Source organism: Dromiciops gliroides, chromosome 1 (assembly GCF_019393635.1).
Source record: "Dromiciops gliroides isolate mDroGli1 chromosome 1, mDroGli1.pri, whole genome shotgun sequence".
Taxonomy (NCBI): Eukaryota; Metazoa; Chordata; class Mammalia; order Microbiotheria; family Microbiotheriidae; genus Dromiciops; species Dromiciops gliroides.
The window spans coordinates 97,584,006-97,606,253 of record NC_057861.1 but is presented as its reverse complement, the minus strand read 5'-3'; the positions used below and the strand labels follow the sequence as shown (position 1 = coordinate 97,606,253).

General features: G+C 35.8%; 1 protein-coding gene across 3 annotated transcripts in view; it reads left to right on the top strand.

The window, feature by feature from the left end:
• Positions 1-20,104, top strand: part of PHF20L1 (PHD finger protein 20 like 1) — a 126,569-nt gene extending 106,465 nt beyond the window's left edge. For all 3 annotated transcript variants that reach the window (XM_043985484.1, XM_043985472.1, XM_043985478.1), the window contains 4 exons: positions 1,769-1,964; positions 8,026-8,389; positions 15,985-16,147; positions 17,932-20,104. In XM_043985484.1, the coding sequence (XP_043841419.1) occupies positions 1,769-1,964; positions 8,026-8,389; positions 15,985-16,147; positions 17,932-18,074 (866 nt within the window). In that variant the 3' untranslated portion in view covers positions 18,075-20,104. The remainder of the gene's footprint in view (positions 1-1,768; positions 1,965-8,025; positions 8,390-15,984; positions 16,148-17,931) is intronic.
• Positions 20,105-22,248: the final 2,144 nt, after the last annotated feature.

Below are 22,248 nucleotides of genomic sequence, written 5' to 3'. Positions count from 1 at the left end.
CTTCTGTTAGGCAGGGCAAAGGCAAAGAAGAAGTTGCTTCCTTATGCCCTCTGGTCCACAGCTTGGGAGGGGCTTTGGGAAACTGATGTTGAGACATTGGGCAGGTAATGAAGTTTGGTCTTTATTGTGCTGCTTTTACCCTGCATCATCATAGTTTTGCATCTCCCCTCTCACTACCTCCCAGCCTCTCCAAGCCCTCTATAGTTCTGTCACCCACATGCAATTCTAAGCCTTTGTCCAGCAACTAAAAGAACACAATAACTTTTAATGTCTGTTCTGTCTCCCCATTCATTCCCTAAATGCCAGTTGAATCTGCCTAATCTGCTGTCACTGCCCCTCATTTGCTCAATAGTCATTTTCTGATTGCTATTACCATTCTCTATGAATAAGTATATGGATAAGATTTGTTTAGCAGAAGTGGGGAAAAGGCACTATGCAGAAAGATACTGCAGTAGGGTGGCTTAAGGTGAGTCTGATGGATAAGATATGTCATTTCAAAATTATCTTGGTTGAATGAACAGTATTTGAAGATATTTTATATATTCATTATCTATAACTACATGTACATGTAAATATGTAATTATTCCATGATATGAACATTAATACAAAATTCTCTGACTTAAAAGTTCTCATAAAGATATTTTAATATTTTTTGACATGATATTTTATGCTAAATAAAAATACCTTACATTTATAAATTTACAGTTTTCAAAGTGCTTTCAAAACTGTTATCTCTTTGTTATATGGTGCTAAAAGAATAATAAAATAAATGCAAATATAACTATATATATAATATAATAAATATACTGGAAAGATAGACTTATATCTGTGGTTATGGAAGGAAAATGGTCCTCTTCTCTCCATTTTCTGTGTTTTCCATTTTTGACTGTTGCACAGTGCTGTGTTTTATTTAATCTATGTTCTTATTGTCACAACAATTAGGAAGATGCCCAGAGTGCTGCATACACTTAAACTGAACCTATAGAGGCATTATTCAAGCCTAATTACTTGGAGCTTCACTTATTGTCATGGGGCTATTCAAAGACAAACCATACCTATTTCCAGACAACTCCAAGTAATAGGTAGATGGAGAAAAGTGAAATTAAAGAATTTTAGAGTTGGAAGGGATTTGAGCTTTATAATCCAATCACTTCATTTCACAAATGACCAAAATAAGGCCAGTAGAGATCAACTTACTTGTCTAGTGCCCCATTGCAGACCTAGGGTAGAATCCAAATTTACTCCTGTCCTGTGCTTTTTCCATTACAACATCCTGCCACCCTTTTTTAGTAAGAGGTAATTTTACATGCTGTGATGCAGAGCACTATTCCTTTTTCCCTTTTGAAAAGGAAAACGAAATACCAAAAACAATGCACACAGCTGGATCTCAGAAATGTAAGATTATAGATATTTAGCTAGAACTAAGTGACAGTTTTCAAAGCAAAGAGAAGTGAGAAAAATGTAAATCAATATGACTTCCCTTCCCTCTCAGCTATTGGCAGATAGATAATTTGGTATTTAGCAGAAGAGATTGGCTCCAAGTTCTTCAGCTGTTGGTAACTATAATCTTTGAATTATTTGTTCTTATGTAGCCTACTGTAATTTCCTTGAAAATGGAAATTGCTTTTAAGGTGTCAGAACTAAGTACTAAAGCTACTGTTAGAGACAGACCCTGTCCTGTCTATCCACAAGCATTATTGGCAGTGGAAGATTTTAAAGGAAACCCAAATTGGGTCATTTGTAACTTGGATGATTTCATTATTCACAGGTCAGAGATGGAGTGCAAAATATCTTTATGATAAAGAATGGTTGAACAATGGGCGAATGTGTGGGTTATCGTTTTTAAAGGAAAATTACTCTCATCTCAATGCCAAAAAGATAGTTTCAACACATCATTTGCTTGCTGATGTATATGGTGTAACAGAAGTACTACATGGGTTACAACTGAAGATTGGAATTCTAAAGTAAGTGGAAATTCATAGAAAAGGATCACATTTTAATGATATGAGCAAAAAAATGAAAAATCTATGAAGTCAAGACTTAGGTTTTTTGTTTTAGTTTACTCTGAGATTGTTTCTTATAAGCATATAGGAGAGTTTGGATGGCATGAAATAACTTTATAGAGAATAGGTTAATATTATTAGGTTAATTAAACCCTGAGTAGGTAACTAGTTTTCTCTGGGTGAACAGTTGTCCCTTTTATCTCTCACATGCCATTAGACATTGTAGAAATTGCAGAGTTACTACAGTGTGGACTTACCTATGTACAACTGTAACCTTGTATTTTTGACCATTTTTTTTCTCCTTCTGAAATTCTGTGAAAGTGGTAAATTGGTCAGATGCTAGGCTAAGAAACTTCACTCCCTCATTTCTCTCTTCTCTTTTCCTAAGCTAACATTTTGATTAATCTGCATATTCCATGAGGAAAAAGACAACGTAAACAGTGCTTTATTGTTTATCAGTATTGTGAACTCTCACTGTAGAAATCTCCTCCACCAATGCAGATCACAAACATTTATTAAGTTCTAGGCAAAATTGCTTGGGGCACATAGACATTATATCACTTGCCCAGGATCAGAGGAGAGATTGGAGCGCAGGCCTTCCTGACTCCATTCACAGCACCCTGTCCACTAAACCATGCTGCCCTTAATTGTCAAAAGAAATTAGGAAGATGAAATGGCCCAATTAAAAAAGTAGTGAATATGTAAATAAATATAACTTGATATCTTATTTGGGTAGTAGCTTACACATTTATATAGTGCTTTTTTTCACCTCATGTGAGCAACTCCTCTACCTCAACCATATACAGAGATGGTCATAGCCTCATTCTTACCATCATTCACAGATACTTCATTTACATGTTCACAAATTCCAAAATTCCCTTATTTGATTATAAACTGTTGGTTTTCAATCTCTCCCTCTGCTTTTCCTTACCAAGCCCTACTCTTTGTCCACACTGTGACCTCCAGTCTTTTGACCCCTCAGTTCTCTCCCAGAGTATCTCCCCTGTACTATCCACTTTCCTTTTTTCCTCATCCTGACCCCTTAGCGAAACAGTTCAGCTCTACACTGTTCTATTCCTGAGTCTCTAACCCCCTTTTCATATTGCCAAAGCCTCAACGTTGGTTCTCTCCCAGTCTTGAGTGTCTTCATTCCAATGCACATGCTGCTGAATGAAAGTGGAGAAATCATGCAACTGTTCTGATTGTATCCACTGCAAATTAGTGTTACCAACCTCAGCTGGGCCCTCACTGCTACTAAGCAATCCTATTTTACCTTTCTCCTCACCTCAATATCCTCCTCTCCACAGTGATTCTTCCAAACCTTTTCATCCCTCTTTAGGATGGGCTCCTCCCTTGGCTCTTCCATTCACACACCAAAGTAATTTTCTCAAAGTGCAGGTCTGACCATGTCACCTCCCCTCCAACCTCTCACTCAGTAAACTCTGTTGACTCCCTGTCACCTCTAGCATCGAATAGAATATCCTGTTTGGTGTTCGAAGCCATTACCAACCTAGCCGCCTCCTATCTTTATCTTCTGCCACCTTCCTACCAGCTATGTATGATTGGACACAATGACACTGACTTCCTGGCTGTTCCATTAACAAGACACTCCATCTCCTGTCTCTGGGCATTTTTCTGGCTGTCTCCCATACCTGGAATGCTTTTCTTCTTCATCTCTGCTTCCTGGCTTCCCTGGCTTCCTTTTAGTCCCAGCTAAAATCACATCTTCTATAGGAACCCTTTCCCAGGCCCTCTTATCTTAATTCAAGTGCCTTCCCTCTGTTAATTATTTCCTATTCTGAATATAGCTTGTAAATATTAGATTGTAAGCTCTTTGAGGCCAGGGATTGTTTTTTGCCTATTTTTGAATTCCCAGCACTTAGCACAGTGCCTTGCACATAGTAGGCACTTGATAAATGTTTATTGATTAGATAAATGTTTATTGACAACAACCATGTTAGGTAGGTAATGCTTATTTTATTATCTCCTTTTTCTAGGTGTTAAAAACCTCATTTAGAGATTAGAGATTTAGAGATATTAAGTGGTTTGCACATATTCATACAATAGTAAGTATAAGAGCTGGGACTTGAACTCAGATTACTTTAGGTTTAAAAACAGTATCCTGGGGGCAGCTAGGTGGCGCAGAGGATAAAGCACCAGCCCTGGATTCAGGAGGACCTGAGTTCAAATGTGACTCAGACACTTGACACTTACTAGCTGTGTGACCCTGGGCAAGTCACTTAACCCTCATTGCCCTACCAAAAAAAAAGAAAAGCAAAACCAAAAAACAACCCAGTATCTTGAGGCAGTCTATTCCATACTTGGATAGCTCTGATTGTTAGGAAGTTTTTCTTTATGCCAGCCAGAAAATCTGCCTTGTTACAAACTTACTACAACCTTGTAGCTTCCATATTGTTGCTCACAGGCTTGCTCTCCTTTTTGGCCTTTGTTTTCCCAGCACTTAACTCAGTAACTTATATTAGACATTTAGTAGGAACATACAAAATGCCAGTCGATATTCCAGATTTGATCTGAGGTACCATCAGATAATCATCTGACTCATTTCCAGAATATTTGCTTCATTATTGAAACCTAAGATTTTGTTCTCTTTTTTTGACTGTTATATCACAGTTTTGACTTACTGTTGAATTTTGGACCAGACCTCTAATTTCATTGTTAAAGGAAATTCTTGATGAGGAAACGTATCTATTAATGGAGGTCTTTCCTGTGACTTTTTGTCCTAGAGAATTGCCTTGAGCACGGAGACCTTAAATGACTTGTCCATGGTCACACAGCCAGTATGTGCTAGAGGTGGGACTTGAAGTCATGGATTCTGGACAGTGAAGCTGATTTTCTGTTCACCCCATTCTGTCTCTCAGTGAGCTTACAATCCACTTAAACATTTACCTCTTTTTAACACAGAAACAGCTATGCATTTCCCATCCTGTACATGAATAGTTGATATTTTTTTTAATCTCAAGTTACGGGCTTTATATGTATCCCTATTACTTTGTGTACCATTCTAGAGGGACAGCCTTTAAAAAAATTCTAGTACTCATTTCAACAAGACATTCTGATGTCTTGAAACCTGTACCACTTAGAAACTCTTGCTGATGCCTAACTTATGTTCCCTTTTCTGTTTGTTAAACCTGTCTCCTTTTGTTCTAATTTATGCTAAAGTACTTACTGCTACCTTCATCTTAAATGGTTTCCCTTTGAATCCATCATCACTTACTTAATTTCAACTCAACTCTTTCTTTCTCAAGATAAATATATTCAGTTCCTTTACCCCTCTCCATTGTCTCTTTCACTTAAGTTTATGATTGTATTTGTTCCCTAAATCCTTTACCTTTCTGCCATTTTATGGCCTGACCTGAACCAAGAACTTATTACAAAGATCTTACTAGTATTAAATAGAAAAGAAGGAATTGCCTTGCTTTTCCCATCACCTTTAATCTAGTTTCTTTCTCAGTATCATTTCTTCTGTATTCATGTTTTTGCTAACATCATCAATGGACTGTTCTCACATTATAGAATGTCTGTAATCAGATAGATGCCTTTTAATTAATATTTTCGGTGTTGATAAAATTCAATTGAGATTAAAAGGTTATTTTTCATTAAAGAAAATTCTTTCAATTAATTATTATAATAAAATCAGAAAATAATTAAAATAAAATTTCTTTCACCAAAAAGCCCAGCTGTGATAAATTGGCTCCTGTTTTCCTTAGGACATTAAGGAAATTAACCTCAAAACCTTTCATAAAATAACTTGGGAGTTAGTCTTGCTGCTTCTTTCTCCCTTGACTACTCTGTCCAGTAAGTTGACAAATCTTGTTTTTCCTATTTATATAAAATGTCCTATTACTTTCTCTTCTAGACTTAAAATTTCTACACTAGTTCAAGCCCTCATCACCTTTCACTTAGAGTATTTCAGTAACAGTATTGTTGGTCTCCCTACCTACAGTGAATCAAATTACATACTCTCAGATCTAACAATGTCAACCAACCCACATCTACTCAGAATCTGCAACAGCTCTCTATTACCTCTTGAATAAAATATAAACTCCTCATCCTGCTATTGAAAGCTTTCTGTAGTTTAACTCTACCCTAATTTTGCAGTCTTATTTTGTAATATTTACCTTCCTAGATTCTGCATTCTAGTTAAATTGACATGAGAAGTACCAGAAGTTCTGTCTCCTGCCTTCCCTTTGTCTTAGTGGTATCTGGAACCCATTTTTTTCTTCGTTGCCACTTTATAGAATCCTGAGCTTCCCTCAAGACATAGCTCAGGTGCTTCCTTCTGTACAAATCCTTTCTTGATTCCCTCAACTACAGTGGCTCCCTGTTATTTCCAGCATCAAATATAAAATCCACTATTTGACTTTTAAAAGATCTTCAAGACATGACCTTTTCCTACCATTTTAGTCTTCTTTACACCTTACTTCCTCTCCACAAACTCTGTGATCCAGTGACACTGGCCTTCTTGCACAAAACATTCTAGCTCCCATCTCTGAGCATTTTCTCTGGGTGTTCCCCCATGCCTGGAACTCTCCCTCCTTCCCTCTGTCTCCTGGCTTCCTTCAAGTCTCAGCTAAAGTCCCACCTTCTGCAAGAAGCCTTTCTTAGTCCTCCTTAATCATAGAGCATTCCCTCTGAGACTACACTCATTTTATCCTGTATATAGCTTGTCTGTACATAATTATTTATATGTTGTTTACCCCCCTACACCATGAGCTCCTTGAGAGTAAGATCCTGGGTTGTCTGTCTGTCTGTCTTTCTGTTTGTTTGTTTGGGGTTTTTTGGTATCCACAGTGTTTAGCACAGTGCCTAGAAACGTGTGTGTGTGTGTGTGTGTGTGTGTGTGTGTGTGTGCACGCGCGCGCGCGCGCGGGGCAATAGGGGTTAAGTGACTTGCCCAGGGTCACACAGCTAGTAAGTGTCAAATGTCTGAGGCCAAATTTGAATTCACTTACTCCTGAATCCAGGGCCAGTGCTTTATCCACTGCACCACCTAGCCACCCCTAGTGCCTAGAAACTTAATAAATGTTAATTGAATGATTAACTTTCCCTCTTGAAATGATGTTTTTTTATTTTTGTATGTAATTATTATTTCCTTGTTACATACATATTGTATTTCTGCAGTGAAGTGTCCATTCCATGAAAGTAGTATTCTTTTTTGTCTTTTCCCACTGCCTAGCATAGTGCTCAATAAATAGTAGGCCCTTCATGAATATTAGATAAATTAAAATGAAAACCTGATGCCCTAAGGAATATTTTCTATACTCTGCTATTATAATGAATTCTCCCTTATCTACAAGAGACAGAGTAGAGAACTGTTGATACTATTGAACAAATGATAAAAAGGTGAATAAACTTGTATTCATTTTGGGCACTTAGCATGCGCGCGCACACACACACACACACACACACACACACACACACTTAATTGTGGAATTTTGCACTTCAGAGACAATAACATTTTACAACCAGTTTAATAATCTCATACTTCCACTATTATAGTTATATATTCTCCCCTTTCATTTCCTGAGCTTTCTTCCCCTCGTAATGATGGAAGCCCTACAGTGTTTTAGTTTGTGATCAGGGAACATGAGGATGTGGTAGGTACATAAAAGAGGTCCTGGGTAAATTTGGATAATCCACTCATAAATAACTAATAGAGATGTGATACAATTGTAACTGTCATTGTGATATTTCAGTTGACTGTAAATGGAGAAAAGTATCATTGCAATTAATCAAGATTCCTTTAATATAGTTCTCAAATTTTTTGGTCTCTTTACACTCTTAAAAAATTATTGTGGTTCCCAAAGAGCTTTTGCTTATGTGGGTTATATCTGTCAATATTTACCATATTAGAAATTAAACCATCTTAGTATTATTATGAAAATAGTTTTGAACTTATCAATCCCCTGAAAGGGTATCAAGGACTCCCTAGGATCCCCAGATCTCACTTTATAGAACCACTGCTTTAATATCATAATTTTTCTTCCCACCTTCTTTCAAGGAACAAACATCATCCTGATCTTCATCTCTGGGCCTGTTCAGGGAAGCGGAAAGACCAAGATCAAATAGCTGTTGGGGTAGAGAAAAAAATGACAGTGCAAGATACTCTTAATGTAGAAGAACGGACTTGTCCTGCTCAGAATCATAAAGAGATTCCTAGCTTGCCCAGGAAAATGGAAGGAACATATATTACAAGTGAGCACAGCTATCAGAAACCACAAAATTTTGGTCACGATTGTAAATCTACTGATCCTTTGAGTTCTGATGATGAAGATGTAAGTAGTTTTGAAGAGGAACAGGAATTTCATACAGAAGATACAAACTGTTTACAATTTTCCATAAAAGAAGATGGTATAAGTGAACAGGTAATTTTTTTACATTTGATTATGGCTTTGAAAAAAAATCAGTATACAAAAATTCCATGAGAATTCAAACTTACTTAAATAGAGAATTTGGATTATTTTTACAAGGTCTTCTTATACACGTAGAGATTATACAGAATTAAGTTCAAAGTAGGGAGCTAGATCTATCAAAAATGAGTTGATGGTAATTTGATAAAAACCCTATAAATGGAATAACTTGGTTCTGATCATGGAAATGTGAAAGAACCACACAGTTTTGGGTTTTGATTGTTTTTTTTGTTTACATGGAGTTTCATTTGTTTCCTTTTCAAGCAATACTGTACATTAAATTTAGATTAGATTAGCAGTTCTTTAACACCTTAGAAGGAGGAGAATATCATTTGTATTGTTTTTCTAGGAGAAAATTCTGTTCATTCATTTATTAATGTATTTAACATAAGAATGCCCTACTTGACAAACTTAATTGGTTTCTTTGGCAGTGTTACAGGGATAAATTAGTTATGTAGGAGCAGAGTTAGCAGTGAACAGTTGGCCAAACAGCTATATAGCAAAGGTTCTGAGATGTTAGGCTATACTGTATTAATGTTGCTATTGCAAAATAACTTTGGTCATTGTTAAACTCAGAGTATAACAATAACAGAGTAGGCCTTTCATTCATATGCCGCTAATTGGATTTGTAGAAATTCAGACATTATTGGACCTAATTGGCAATCAGATAAGAATCATATGATCATAGAAGTAGAGCTGGAGAAGAATTTAGAGGCCGTCCAGTCTAACTCCTCTCATTTTATAGAAAAAAAACTTGAGACTCAGAAGCTAATAGTGGTAGAACTGGGATTTGAACTCATATCATTTGACTTCATCAGGTACTCTTTCCATTGTACAACAGTGACTTCTGATGTCTGTAGACATATTTATTTTTGTCGTTTTATTCTCAAAGAAATAGTTTGTCAAGTTAAAAAACTTTATTAAGACGGAGGCAGCTAGGTGGTGCAGTGGATAGAGCACCAGTCCTGGATTCAGGAGCACCTGAGTTCAAATCTGGGCTCAGACATTTAACACTTACTAGCTGTGTGACCCTGGGCAAGTCACTTAACCCCAATTGCCTCACCAAAAAAAACCAACAAAACCAAAAATTTATTAAAGACAGTTAGTTCTGCAGAAACATTTTGTGAAATAGCAAATGAACATTGTATTAGTAGGAATTCACAACTTTATAGTGGGATTTGGTTATCATGTTAAACTAAGATGTTATTGGGAAATGATGGGTAGTATAACCTTATGAAGGCTATACCTTTCTCCCCCTCCTATGGTGCACCTGGAATACCAGTCTATAATTCTAACCTATAAATGTCAGGCTTAATATTAAGATTTTTTTAGAAATGAAATTAAAGTCATGATTTAAAGCCCCAAAAGTTAGTAGTTTATGATTTTACTTATAAAAAAAATCACCTTGCCCTTAAAATAAGATCATTGGCCTCTGATGATTAGGAATAGAAATGTTTATATTCTGTGAAATAATATACTTTTTGTTATTCTTTCAGACTATGTGGTATTGGCCAAAGCATGATTTGACTCCTTTTCAGAACCTTAATTCTGTAAATCAGTAGACAGACTTAAATAAATGTGTTGGTGGAGGGAGTGATGTCAATATATTTTTGTTAGGTAGGCAGAAGTCAATAAATAGACATTGACATAACATATTGGTTTATGTCAGTTGGTAGGTAGATGTTAATAGGTAAAGAGCTAAAGTTGTTAGATGGGGCACTTTTCCCCCAGAGGAGAAGAAACATACTGGTAGAAATATTTAGAATAGCTCAATGAGTCTTGAGTGTAGGCCCTGATACCAAAGAAATAGTACCAAACTCTATGTTTATTATACCCCTTTATGATTAGTGTATTCACAGGTCCTTGATCTGCTTACCCTCAAATGGACTATTTTTGAAAGACTCTAAGAGCTCCCTCTGGCAAACTCAGTATGAAACTACACAAACTCTACCCATTTCAGGTCACTCCAAATTATTTCATAGGTTGGACAGGGCTGAATCCTAAATTGTGGTTTTTATGTACAATTTATTTTCCTTGAATCAGACCAAACCTGGCACCCAGCTAAGCAAAACTGCCCATCTTAATTCTTTTCTGCATCAGAAATATTTTGTCTGGTAAAAAAGATTTACTGGTTTTCTACCTATGATTTAGAAGTTATTAATAATCCCTATTGTTACATTGGAAGTGGATGGGGTTGCATTTTTCTTCCTTGAAATATTGAATTGGGTTAATGCAAGGTGCTCCATAGATACTGCTAAAGTAGAGAATTGTTGACAGATTGAGAGAAGTGAAGACATAGATTTTGTTGTATCTGAATACAAGGGATCTTGGAAACCATCTAACCTAGTCTGTATGTGAACAAGAATATGATCCACATTGTCCTGGATTAGTGATTATCTAGCCTTAAAGACATCAAGTGAGGTAGTACCTACTATGGGATCCACTTTTGGATAGCAATAATTGTAAGGAAATGTTGTCTTTTCTCAAACCTTAAATTGTCTTCTTTGCAACTTCCAACCATTGCTTCTTGTTCTTTCTTGGGCCAAGCAGAATAAATCTAATCCCATTTCTACATAATAGTCATTTAAAAATGTGAAGACAACTATCCTATCTGTATTGCCTTCTTTTCTTGAGATTATCATCTCCAAATCCTTCATCTCACCTAGTGTGGTACTAAAGCCCTTCACTATCCTAGTATAAAGGGGCATCATGGTACAATAGAAAGAACACTGGCTCTGGACCCAGAGGACCTGGATTCACATCCTGCCTCCCATGTTCACTAATGGTGTGAACTTGTGTGTTTCTCTTAACTTCTACGGGCCTCAGATTTCAATTATGTAAAGTAAGGTGGTTGAACAAAATAGCTTCTAAAGTCCCTTCTAGATCTATAATCCTTTGACTTCCTTAATTTCTTTGCATCTTGCATCTTTCCTAAAATGTGGTGGTCAAAAATTAACACAAGGCAATACTAACACTATGGTTTGACTAGGGCTAATTGTAGCATGACAATCACTTCCCTGGTTCTGAGTAATGTACCTTTCTTGATGTAGCATAAGATCACATTAGCCTTTTTGGCTACTGTATTACTTTCTTGAATTAAGGTATTAACCTTATAGTTTACTGAAAATCCCAGATAAAATGGTGTCTGGTCATACCTCTCTTATCTAGTATATGCAGAGTTGATTTTTTGCACCCATGTGTAAAATTTTACAATAATTTTTATTTAGTTTGACATTCAAGATCTTTTTGGATCCCAAATGTTTCATCAAATATTTTATTTATTATCCTTCTTAGTTTTGTATCATCTGCAAATTTGATAAGCCTTTTTTCCATAACTTTTCCCAACTCATTGATAAAATTATTAAATAGCACAGGGCCAAGAATAGGTCTCTGGGACTGTCCACTAGACCTGTCCTTTCCAGTCACACAGACACACATATAGACACACAGAGACATACATATAACTGTAAATAAGAGTTTGGAGGGGAAAGTTTACTTAACTGAATGAGAAAAGAGAAGGAAAAAGATAACTAAATAAAATAAAAAGAAGTTAACAATTTAAATAAACTTAAAGAACTCGGGATAAGTTAAATAAAATAGGAATGGGGATGAGAGTCTGTGAGAGTAAGTTAATATTAAAGTAACATATGCAGAACATATCTTAGGGACAAAGTACTGACTTGAAAAGAAACGAAACAAAACAAAACAAAAAGACTAGACAGAAGATGGTGCTAATCTTCCACCAACAACATACTACTGATATTTGGGTGGTTTTTTTTTTAAGCTATTCTGTCACTCTTTCATTGTATCAGATTGTTTGATCATAACTTTAAATATAAATGGACTAAATAATGTAGCATGATGAAAACTAGGGACAGAATAGTTATTGTCTTTGTTGTATTCTAGAAACACATCTAAAAATAAACACATACAACATAAAAATGAGAATCTGGAACAAAAATTTTATCAGGGAAATTAAAAAATAAAAAGGATAGCATGAGAGTCTTTCTTAAATACTTAGCTAGAAACTTGGTAAACTTAATTTATTGTATTGTGAGCTACCATTGTAATTGCCCAGTAAAGAATGATAATAAGGTAGGTCTCTCATGCCCTATTCTTTTTTTTTTTTTTTGGTGGGACAATGCGGGTTAAGTGACTTGCCCAGGGTCACACAGCTAGTAAGTGTCAAGTGTCTGAGGCCGGATTTGAACTCAGGTACTCCTGAATCCAGGGCCGGTGCTTTATCCACTGCGCCACCTAGCTGCCCCCTCATGCCCTATTCTTTTTTTTTTTTTTTTTTTTTTTTTAGCGAGGCAATTGGGGTTAAGTGACTTGCCCAGGGTCACACAGCTAGTAAGTGTTAAGTGTCTGAGGCCGGATTTGAACTCAGGTACTCCTGACTCCAGGGCCGGTGTTCTATCCACTGCGCCACCTAGCTGCCCCTCATGCCCTATTCTTAATGAAATCAAGCCAGCTTTTTGTGAATCTTGCTTCTTTTTCTTAGTGTTTACTGACCAGTCATATAATATTATTTTCCAGAATTTTTTCAGAAATCCAAGTTAAGCTCACTATTCTTTTTCCTATTTTAAGAAGTGGGATGCATGTCCTTTTTGAATCCTGCTATTGTTGCTGTTGCCATTGTCATTGCCGTTGTTGTTGTAGTTGCAGTAGTACTAGTGGTGGTGGTAGCAGTAGTAATGATAGCAGCTGTGATTTACATAGCAGTTACCGTGTGCCAGGCATTGTGCTAAAGTACTTTACAATTATAATCTCATTTGATCCTCACAACCCCCTCAGAGGTAGGTGCTATTATTACCTCTATTTTACAGTTGAGGAAACTGAAGCAAACAGAGGTGAAGTGATTTCCCCAGAGTTATACAGCTAAGAAGAACTGTCTGAGATCATATTTCAACCAGATCTTCCTAACTCCCAAACCCAGCACTCTTCCGTTTCATGTTACATGTACCATGTAACAGTGGGGAGGATATAATATGTGAACAGTTATGTACACGTAAGTTATACATAGTATAAATGTGAAATAATCTTGGACCTATAGGATCAGGTGATACCACAAAAGTTAGCATATAAAGAAAAGAGAAAAAGAAGTGAATGTGGAACAAAGCCTTGAGAAGACCTGCCATTAGAGATAAGAAGAAGATAGAAATAGAAGAAACTTCAAGACAGAGAACAGTATTATGGATGTCAAATGATCAACTGTGTAGAAGATCAGTTAGGATAAGAGCTGAGAAAAGATCAATGGACTTATCAGTTCAGATCATTGATGACCTTTTGGAAAACAGTTTTAGTAGAAGTAACAGCAAGAGGTTGAACAGTAAAGTAGTGAGAAAATAGAGGTAACAAGTTTATAAAACCTTTTTTAGCAGTTTAAAATGGAAAGGGATGAGAGATGGACAATAGGATGGCAATTTCAAGGGAAGGTTTTTTAAGGATAAGAGAAATCTAAGCATGTTTTTAGGCAGTGGGGAAGGAGTCAATGGGAAATACTAAAAATGAATGAAAGAAGGAAATATAGTGTGGATCACAGCCTGACTACCTAGTTAAGGCATGACAAACTCTGAATTGTATTGTTTGAATCAGTAGAGACTTCAGGATACAAATGAACAAGGTTCACTTGAAGGGATGCACATATGCACACTACCACCTGTTCTTGCCAACAACCCTTGTCTTCAAAAAGCTGTAGTGGGTTGCATTTTACTCCAAGTTGAACACTGTGCACATGAAGATTACAAAGGATTGCCATGTATATGTAGGTATCTTGTTAATATGGGCATCATATACTAGCTGACTACTCTAGTCAAAAGGTGGTATTCAAATCTTCCTTTCTTTAACACCAGTAATACCCGAAATTGTAGGTATAGCTGTTATAATTTATGCAACAGATGGCAATATGGGATATACTGGGGTAAAGGTAGAGAAGTTAGCCTTAGCAAGGAGAAAGACCATCATAAACTGACAAAAGGAAGAAGAATAGCAAGGAATATTGCAAGATTTTGAGATACAAAATAAGGGAGAATCATATGCCCATGGCCTGATAAATCATGGAAATAGAGCTAGAAAGGACCTTAGTGAGTCTAAACCCCTTGTTTTATAGATGAAGAAACAGAGTTTCTGAGAGTTGTGATTTTCTCATGTTCATACAGCTAATAAGTGAAGCAGGATTTAAACCCAGATCTTCTTGAGTCCAAGTCTAACACTCTGGTCACCTCTCCACTGTGGGGAGTTTGATCAAGTCAGTTAGGGAAGAATAAAATGATTGTTGCATATTAGTGAGGCAACATAAGTATTCTCATCCCTATTTTATATATGAGGAAATTGAAGTGATTGACTACATGATTTGCCTTAGTCAAGCCAAAACTGGAAGCCAAGTCTTACAACTCTTAGTTCAGTGCTCTCTGCATTCGACCATACCATACATGCTCTCTAGACATTTCAACATCATATTATGTCTGGTGCTGCATATCTCATATTGATCCAAATATGGGTTACCCTTTCTACAAATTTAGCTTGTATAAAACAACGCTTCAAATGATCTATGATTTTATAGGTATGAGTACCACCTCCACTGCTATCTCTTTTATATTTAGTAGGTTTTACACATTGGATGCTACACTTTGGTGATGAATGTGAACTTAGCTTATCTAGTCTTCAGACAATAGTCAGAAGATATTGTTGGGCCTCAACTCAAAGCTATTTCAGCTCAGTGTTGAGCTGACCAAAGTTTATACTTTACACAGTCTTTGAGATCATCATGTCATCTTCATATCATAATGAAGCATTGCTTTAGAACATTAGTGGTGGGATTACATTCTTGAGCTATCATTTTTCAATATATATCTATTCAAGTTGTGAAATCTCAGGTTTAGTGTCTTGTCTGGAGTCTCTATCTCTCTATTCCTTATTCTCTTTCTCTTTTCCTTTGAAAGAAATCTCCCTTTTTGTAGGGGGTGGATGGTCTGTACTTAGAACATTATGATAACTGTGCTACAGGGGAAAAAAAAATTGGTGTAACTCGAGGAAAATAAATTAGTAAATCCAATTTAAGTGTTCCTTCAGATAAAGTAAGAAACAGAAAAAAACTGCTTAACCTACTAACTTTAAGCAGATAAAACCTCTCTTTTATTTTGTAATTTTCTTGATGAATTCTTATGTTTAGCCATTAGAACATAGTAATTGTTTAAACCAAGTGAATAGGGAAGATTTAGTGTTCCTTTCAGCTTCTAAAATGAAATGCTGTGATTTAACCAACAATTTTTTTATTATCAGGTTTGAGAGGCAAAGCTGGCAAAACATTTTGGTAGGGTAATTTTCCCCCCCTTTATTTTGAAAAGTTACTTAAAATCAGTTGAATTTCTTTTCTAATTTTTGTATATAGGGAGCATTAAGGCCTTTAGTTTAAATGTGTGTGTGTATGTGTGTGTGTGTGTGTATTGAAATGCACATTGCTAGGATGTACTAGAATTAAAAAATAAAATGAAAAACTATTTTTAAAGGAGTCCTTTTTGTTTCCTCTTAATGATCCTGTGGAGAAGAATTCTTCAGAAGGAAATACATTATTTGTCTACAATGAAAAAAGAAATACAGAAGAAAAAGGAGACTCTCATCTTCAGTGGCAACTCAATCTTCTCACACATATAGAGAATGTCCAAAATGAAGTCACCAGCAGAATGGACCTAATTGAAAAAGAAGTTGATGGTAATTTGAGGAAAAAGCTAAATACACAAACTTTATCCTCGTTATTTTTATCAATATCTTTTAAAAGCTAGCATTTGTTTAGGTCTTCTAACATTTGCAAATGTTTTACATATTTTCCATAAGAACTGGTCATCTTTTCCTTATCTTTGTGTTATTGTTATCAACAGAGTTTCTTTTTAGAAAGAAAATAACTATGCTAGAAATAAATAGAAGGATATTTTGACCCTTTTTTTAATTGCAGTTACATTGCTACTACTATTACAGTGAATTGAATGGGGGAGAATCTTACTATAGCTAAATAATAATACTATGACAACACTAACCGATGACATCTGAACAGTTCTTTATAATTTCTGAATCACTTCAACACACATTTTATTTGATCTTTACCACAACCCTGTGATAGACTTATTATTTGTTTTTTTGTTTTTGTTTTTGTTTTTTTGGCAGGGCACCACCTAGCTTCCCCCTCGATAGAGTTATTATTAACCCCATTTTGTAGATAAGGAAACAGAACTTGCTATTTCATTAATGACAAAGCTTGGACTAGAACTAGGGTATTCAGGTTTCTAATTCAGCATTATGACTTTTAATTACTATGACACTTTACCTGTAATGCAGAACCCTGTAGATAGTGATAACATGTTTGGATATATAATCTCTTAATTCCCCACATTTCACAAAGTCACCTCTTCTACTTTTTACTTGTTTAACTATAATTATATTTGCCCACAAAGGGGGCTTTAAGATAATGTTAAGTAAAAACATGGGGATATAATACTGAATTGGGTTCTATAATCAGTTAGAGAAGATTAAGAATATTCACATTATAACAGTTGTGATCTGATGCTACTATGTATTTTCCATTTAATTTTTGATGTAAATTTCTAACTGGAGAAAATGTGAATTTTTGAACAGACTGCTATTGACGAAAACATGGACTTTTATTAATTTTTTTTATAGTTTAGAAAAGGGATCATCAAGTAAAATAGCTGGAGAGGACCTTAAGACATGGTTCTAGCCCACCTTTCTCCTGTAACGATTGGAATGACGCCACCTGCTGGAGACTTACTGTAGAAGAGTTCTGCCCATGAAGCGAAGGTCTTTGAGGGCAAGACCAGGAGTCTTTTCTTTGGTGTCAGGAAGTGACGCAGGCTAGTGGGAGGAGGAAGGAAGAGACTGGCGCTCAGTCTCGCTCTCTTTCCTCTGGACTCGGGTGGAGAGCGGAGCTAGAAATGTGCTCTCCCTTTAATAGATAGGAATCTAGGCCTTTTTCTCTCTTTACCAAAATTCTTATTCTCCTTAATAAATGCTTAAAAGTCTAACTCTTGCTAAAGCTTATAATTGATTGGCGACCACTCATTAGATATTTTAGACAGACTAGCTAGAAGTTTAGCCCTTAACACTCCCATGATGAAATAAGTGTTTTGGGGTGGGGAAGATTAAAGAGCCTGGTCAGACATGACATTAAATAAAGATGATGCAAGTTTTCAAGTATTTACTTGCAAGTTTTGAAGAGGGTGATGACTAGATGCTTTCTATTTCAGCGGAGGACAGATAAAGGAAAAAGTTGAGTGAGATGACAACCTTCCTGGTGACTTTTTCAAATACTGAGATAGCAAGGGAAATTTTAATCATTTGGGGTTAAGCAAAATTTTAAAAATAGAGTAAATATTCCTTTCTTAGGGAATTAGCTGCATAACAAAGTGTCCTGTGTAACATTTTAATTCTCTGCTGAATTCTTCTAGGTGTCATTTAACTTTCCTTTTTTCTTCTTCCTTTAGTTCTGGAAAGCTGGCTTGATTTCACAGGAGAGTTGGAGCCACCAGATCCTCTTACAAGATTGCCACAGCTTAAGCGCCATATAAAACAGCTCTTAATTGATATGGGAAAAGTACAGCAAATAGCAACTCTTTGTTCTGTATGACAAAAAGGAAGAAACAAGAAAAAGAACGATTGTCTACAGCAAAATTTGTTTTTATTATCTGCCAGATTGACAATGGATAGTTGAAAGCTTAGTAACATTTTGCTAAGTTTTGTAACTACAGTATGTAACATCAATATGATGAAGAGTACTATGGTGTCTGGTCCTGTCAGGAAGGTTAATAGCTAAAAATATCAAAATATTTCCTGAGAAAGCTGCAAATGGTAATTATATGTACTGAGGATTGGCAATATGGAATATGATCAATACTAAGTAAAACTAGTTGACTGGATTTTTCAGAACTCATTTACCTGAACCTCAAAAGATCCATAAAAACAATATTTTTTTAAAGTTTTAGTAGAAAGATACAAATTTGCAAGCCACTATTTTACCCACAACAAAATTCTAAAAGAAAAAAATCAAAATTCTTGAAGAGTTATCCTGTATTGCTAATGTAACACAGATCAAATTGTGTCTAATATGTGATTTGTTCAGCCACACAAAAGTTTCAAGTCTGTAAATTCTTACAGGATCATGAACTATTTTCCTGAGTGATGAATCTCCTTATTCAATTAAGACAACACAAGCTTCACTTCTAGCCTCGGTGTAGTAGGGTGGGCAAGAAATTGTAGATTTTTTTTTCTAAATAATATATTTAAAAAAAAAAAAAAGAATGGGAATCCTCGTTATAGTCAGTCTCTAAAAAATGAGAGGTATATAGTGGTAAAATGTGCCAAATAATGATGATACCACTGGAATGAGAGTTTAAGACTAGGGAGTTTCATTTCCCAAAAATCTGACAGTGCTTGTAGTCTCCATCTAAAATGCTTCTGCATTCAAACACGTCACTACCTGTGTCTTTTATGTATGTACACACACATATACGTGTGTGTACCTTTGCATTCACATGTATGTGTGTGTGCATGTGTACATGTGTATCTACATGCACACATATTTCTGTTACAGTATTCAGGGTTCAAAGTATTATTTTGGTCCTGAGTTGGTGTGCTTCATGTTAACCCTTAGAAACAAACTGAATGGCCTCAGCTGGGATGAGGCACAATGAGATCATTAAACCAGTTTGTGGCTATGGTTTTCTCAATAGCTAGAAAAAATATGGGGGCAATTTGGTAATTGAAGGTTGTTTTTATTTAAAATCTTTTAAGTTTGGTTCATGAATGGACAGACTTCAGAAACCAAAGGCAACATAGTTGCCATTTAGCTCTTGCTGGATTTTGAGCCTAGGTCCACTGTGTGCCAGTGCTCATACACATTGTTTGCTGCACCCAGTGCTACATATACGTGTATGTGTGCCTGTGTATGCTTGTTTTTAAACATACACTCACATACATATGTACATAACCTATACATATTTATATCTACACATGTCTAGTTTTATTACCATAGACTATAAGAATTGATGGTTAACATTAAATGTTGCCTTTTAACAGAAAGTTTCTAAAAATTAAAAATGTATGTACAGGTTTTGAAATTTGTAAAAAAAAATTTAAAAAGACTGTTAAAGGGAGGCTGTTTAACTGATGCTATTAAGATACTTGAACATTTAATGCCTCACTACTGTTTATCAGTTCTAGTGATCTGTATAAATGCATTTTGGAACCGATAGATGGTCAACTTGAATTTACCTTTGAAAAGAGTACACACCACTGTACATTCAAAATTTATTTAAATTTGCAAACACACTGTTCTATATGTAAGGTACTGTATGTAAAACTCTTTATTAAAACTATTCTACATATTCTCCATTTTCCACTTTTCGTTTCTCTCCCTTATATTCTGATGTAAAGAGGTGACTATAATGATGTGCAGTCACAAAATGTTTTTGTTGCCTTTTGAGATTCTTCAATTTTAAAAATGTGCCAAAGATAATCAATCATAGAGTATGTGTTTCAGTATGATGCATTAACTTTGTCATAGAGCTGTTACTGAATAATTAATAGCTTTATCAGATATGGCATTGCCAGCTAACTGCTGAAAAAAGTGTTTCTATTAAAGTAACATATTAGTGCCTATCTTCTATGTCTGGAGTAAATTGCTAGTATTAGTATTTTAAGACTAGTAGCAGATCTTTTGTTTGTGTTTAAAAAGTAGTGATTTTCATCTTTCTCCCTTTTTTTTGGCTATAATACTGACAGCATGTATTTTGCTGTGTTATAAAATGAATACTGATTGCCCAGAACAACTGAGAAGACCTAATTGCCTATCAAATTATACCCTCTTTTTTTCCTCTAGAAATGGAACCAAAAGTGTTGCTATCCTCTTCATAATTCTTTTTCACATACGCACAAGCTTATTATACAAATAGTGATGCTCATTTTCTCAGGCATCTGATCTTCAAGTTGAAATCCTACTGCAGTTATGCAGCCATCTGGCCTAGCAACTAGTGAAATAAAAATACCATTTATAATAACTAGTAAAATGTTTTGCTGAAAATTATTTACTGTAGTTCCAAATCAGGCTCTTTGAATTTATCTGTGAGTCAGTCCATATATCCATTCATTATTAACATTTATTAAGTGCCTAATATGCATAAGACACCAAGCTAAGTATTAGGGGATTGAAACAAAGGTTAAATAGTAAATAACCTCTGTTCTCAAGAAGTTTCTTATACACTATCTTAGTGAATTAAGATATCCAAATAACCATAGTATAAAATCAAACATAAGTATGTAATAGAGGTTCAAGCAGTTAGTAGTGAAAGATCATGGGAAGATTCACTTTGTGCCAGTGATCTAGGAAGACTTAATAGAAAAGGTTTCATTTGATCTGTGCTTTGAAGACTGGGTAGAATTGCAACAGGCAATAATGAAGAAAGGTATAATGATAATAGCTAGCATTTATATAGCACTTTAAGATTTACAAAGTGTCTTATAAATGTCTCATTTTACCCTCACAACAACCCTGGAAGACAGCTGCTATTATTTTACAGATGAGGAAACTGAGGCCAAAGTAAAGTGACTTTCTCCATGGTCACCTCAGAGAGCTAGTGACAGAGGCCGTATTTGAACTTGGATCTTCCCGATTCCAGTCTCTATCCACTGTAAGGGGCTAAAATTCTAGCTATACCATCTAAAATTTCTAATGAGTAGTTGCCAATAAATTAGAAGCTTTAGCAAGAGTTTAGAATAAGAATTTGGTGAAGAAAGAGAAAAAGACCTAGATTCATCTATCTGTCTCGGGGAGCTACAGTTCTCCTGCACCGCTCTCCACGAGAGTCCTGGTAAAAAAAAAAAAAGAGCGAGAGAGCCAGTCTTGCCCCCTCTTCCTCCCACAAGCAAACATCACTTCCTGACACCAAAGAAAAGCCCGTGGCTTGTCCTCAGAGGCCTTCTCCTCATGGTGGAGCTTTCCTACTGTAAGTCTCCAGCAGGTGGCATCTTTCCAATCGTTACACCACCATGCCACTGAAAACATAGGGAATGGCTTGAACAAGGTCATGGAGGTAGAAAAGCATTGGGAGAAGAGAAGACTGAGGAAAGACATGGTCATTCTCTTCAAATATCTGAAGAGGGGTCTGTTTTTCTCTAGTTGCTCCTACAGAGAAGGACAATACACAGTGAGTGTCAGCAAAGAAGCACATTTTGTCTTTACAGAAGAAAGAACTTAACAACTAGAGCTGTGTAGAAATGGAATTTTCTCCCTTGGGAGCTTATATTTTCCCCCTCACCAGAGGATTTCAAGTGTATGGGAGAGGGGATTCTTGTTCAACAGTGAATTGAAGTAAATGACTCCTGAGGTCCCTGCCAACTTTGTGACTGACTCCTGGTCCATCTCTCTTCAACCTTGAGGTCTATCCCTGATTGGCTACCATCTAGTCAGTGTGATCAAAATGGAAATAATTGTCTTTGCCAAAAAACAATCTCTCCTTTAAAATTTCACTCTATAAATGGCACCTACGTGATTCTAGTCACATCAATTTGAGCCATTTTTGAAACATTGCTCTTGTATAGAATCTATGATGAAGAAGATGGGGGTATATTTTTACCCATTCTTCCACCACATTCCCAGTGCCACTTCCCTTCAGTATTTTTTTTTCCTTATTTCTTTGTTATAATAGCTGACCCATATGACTTTTTTAGTCCATTTCTCCATTCAATCATAACAATCCCTGAACAGGACTCCCCTCTCTAGAATCCTCCAGAGGTGGTCATTCAGA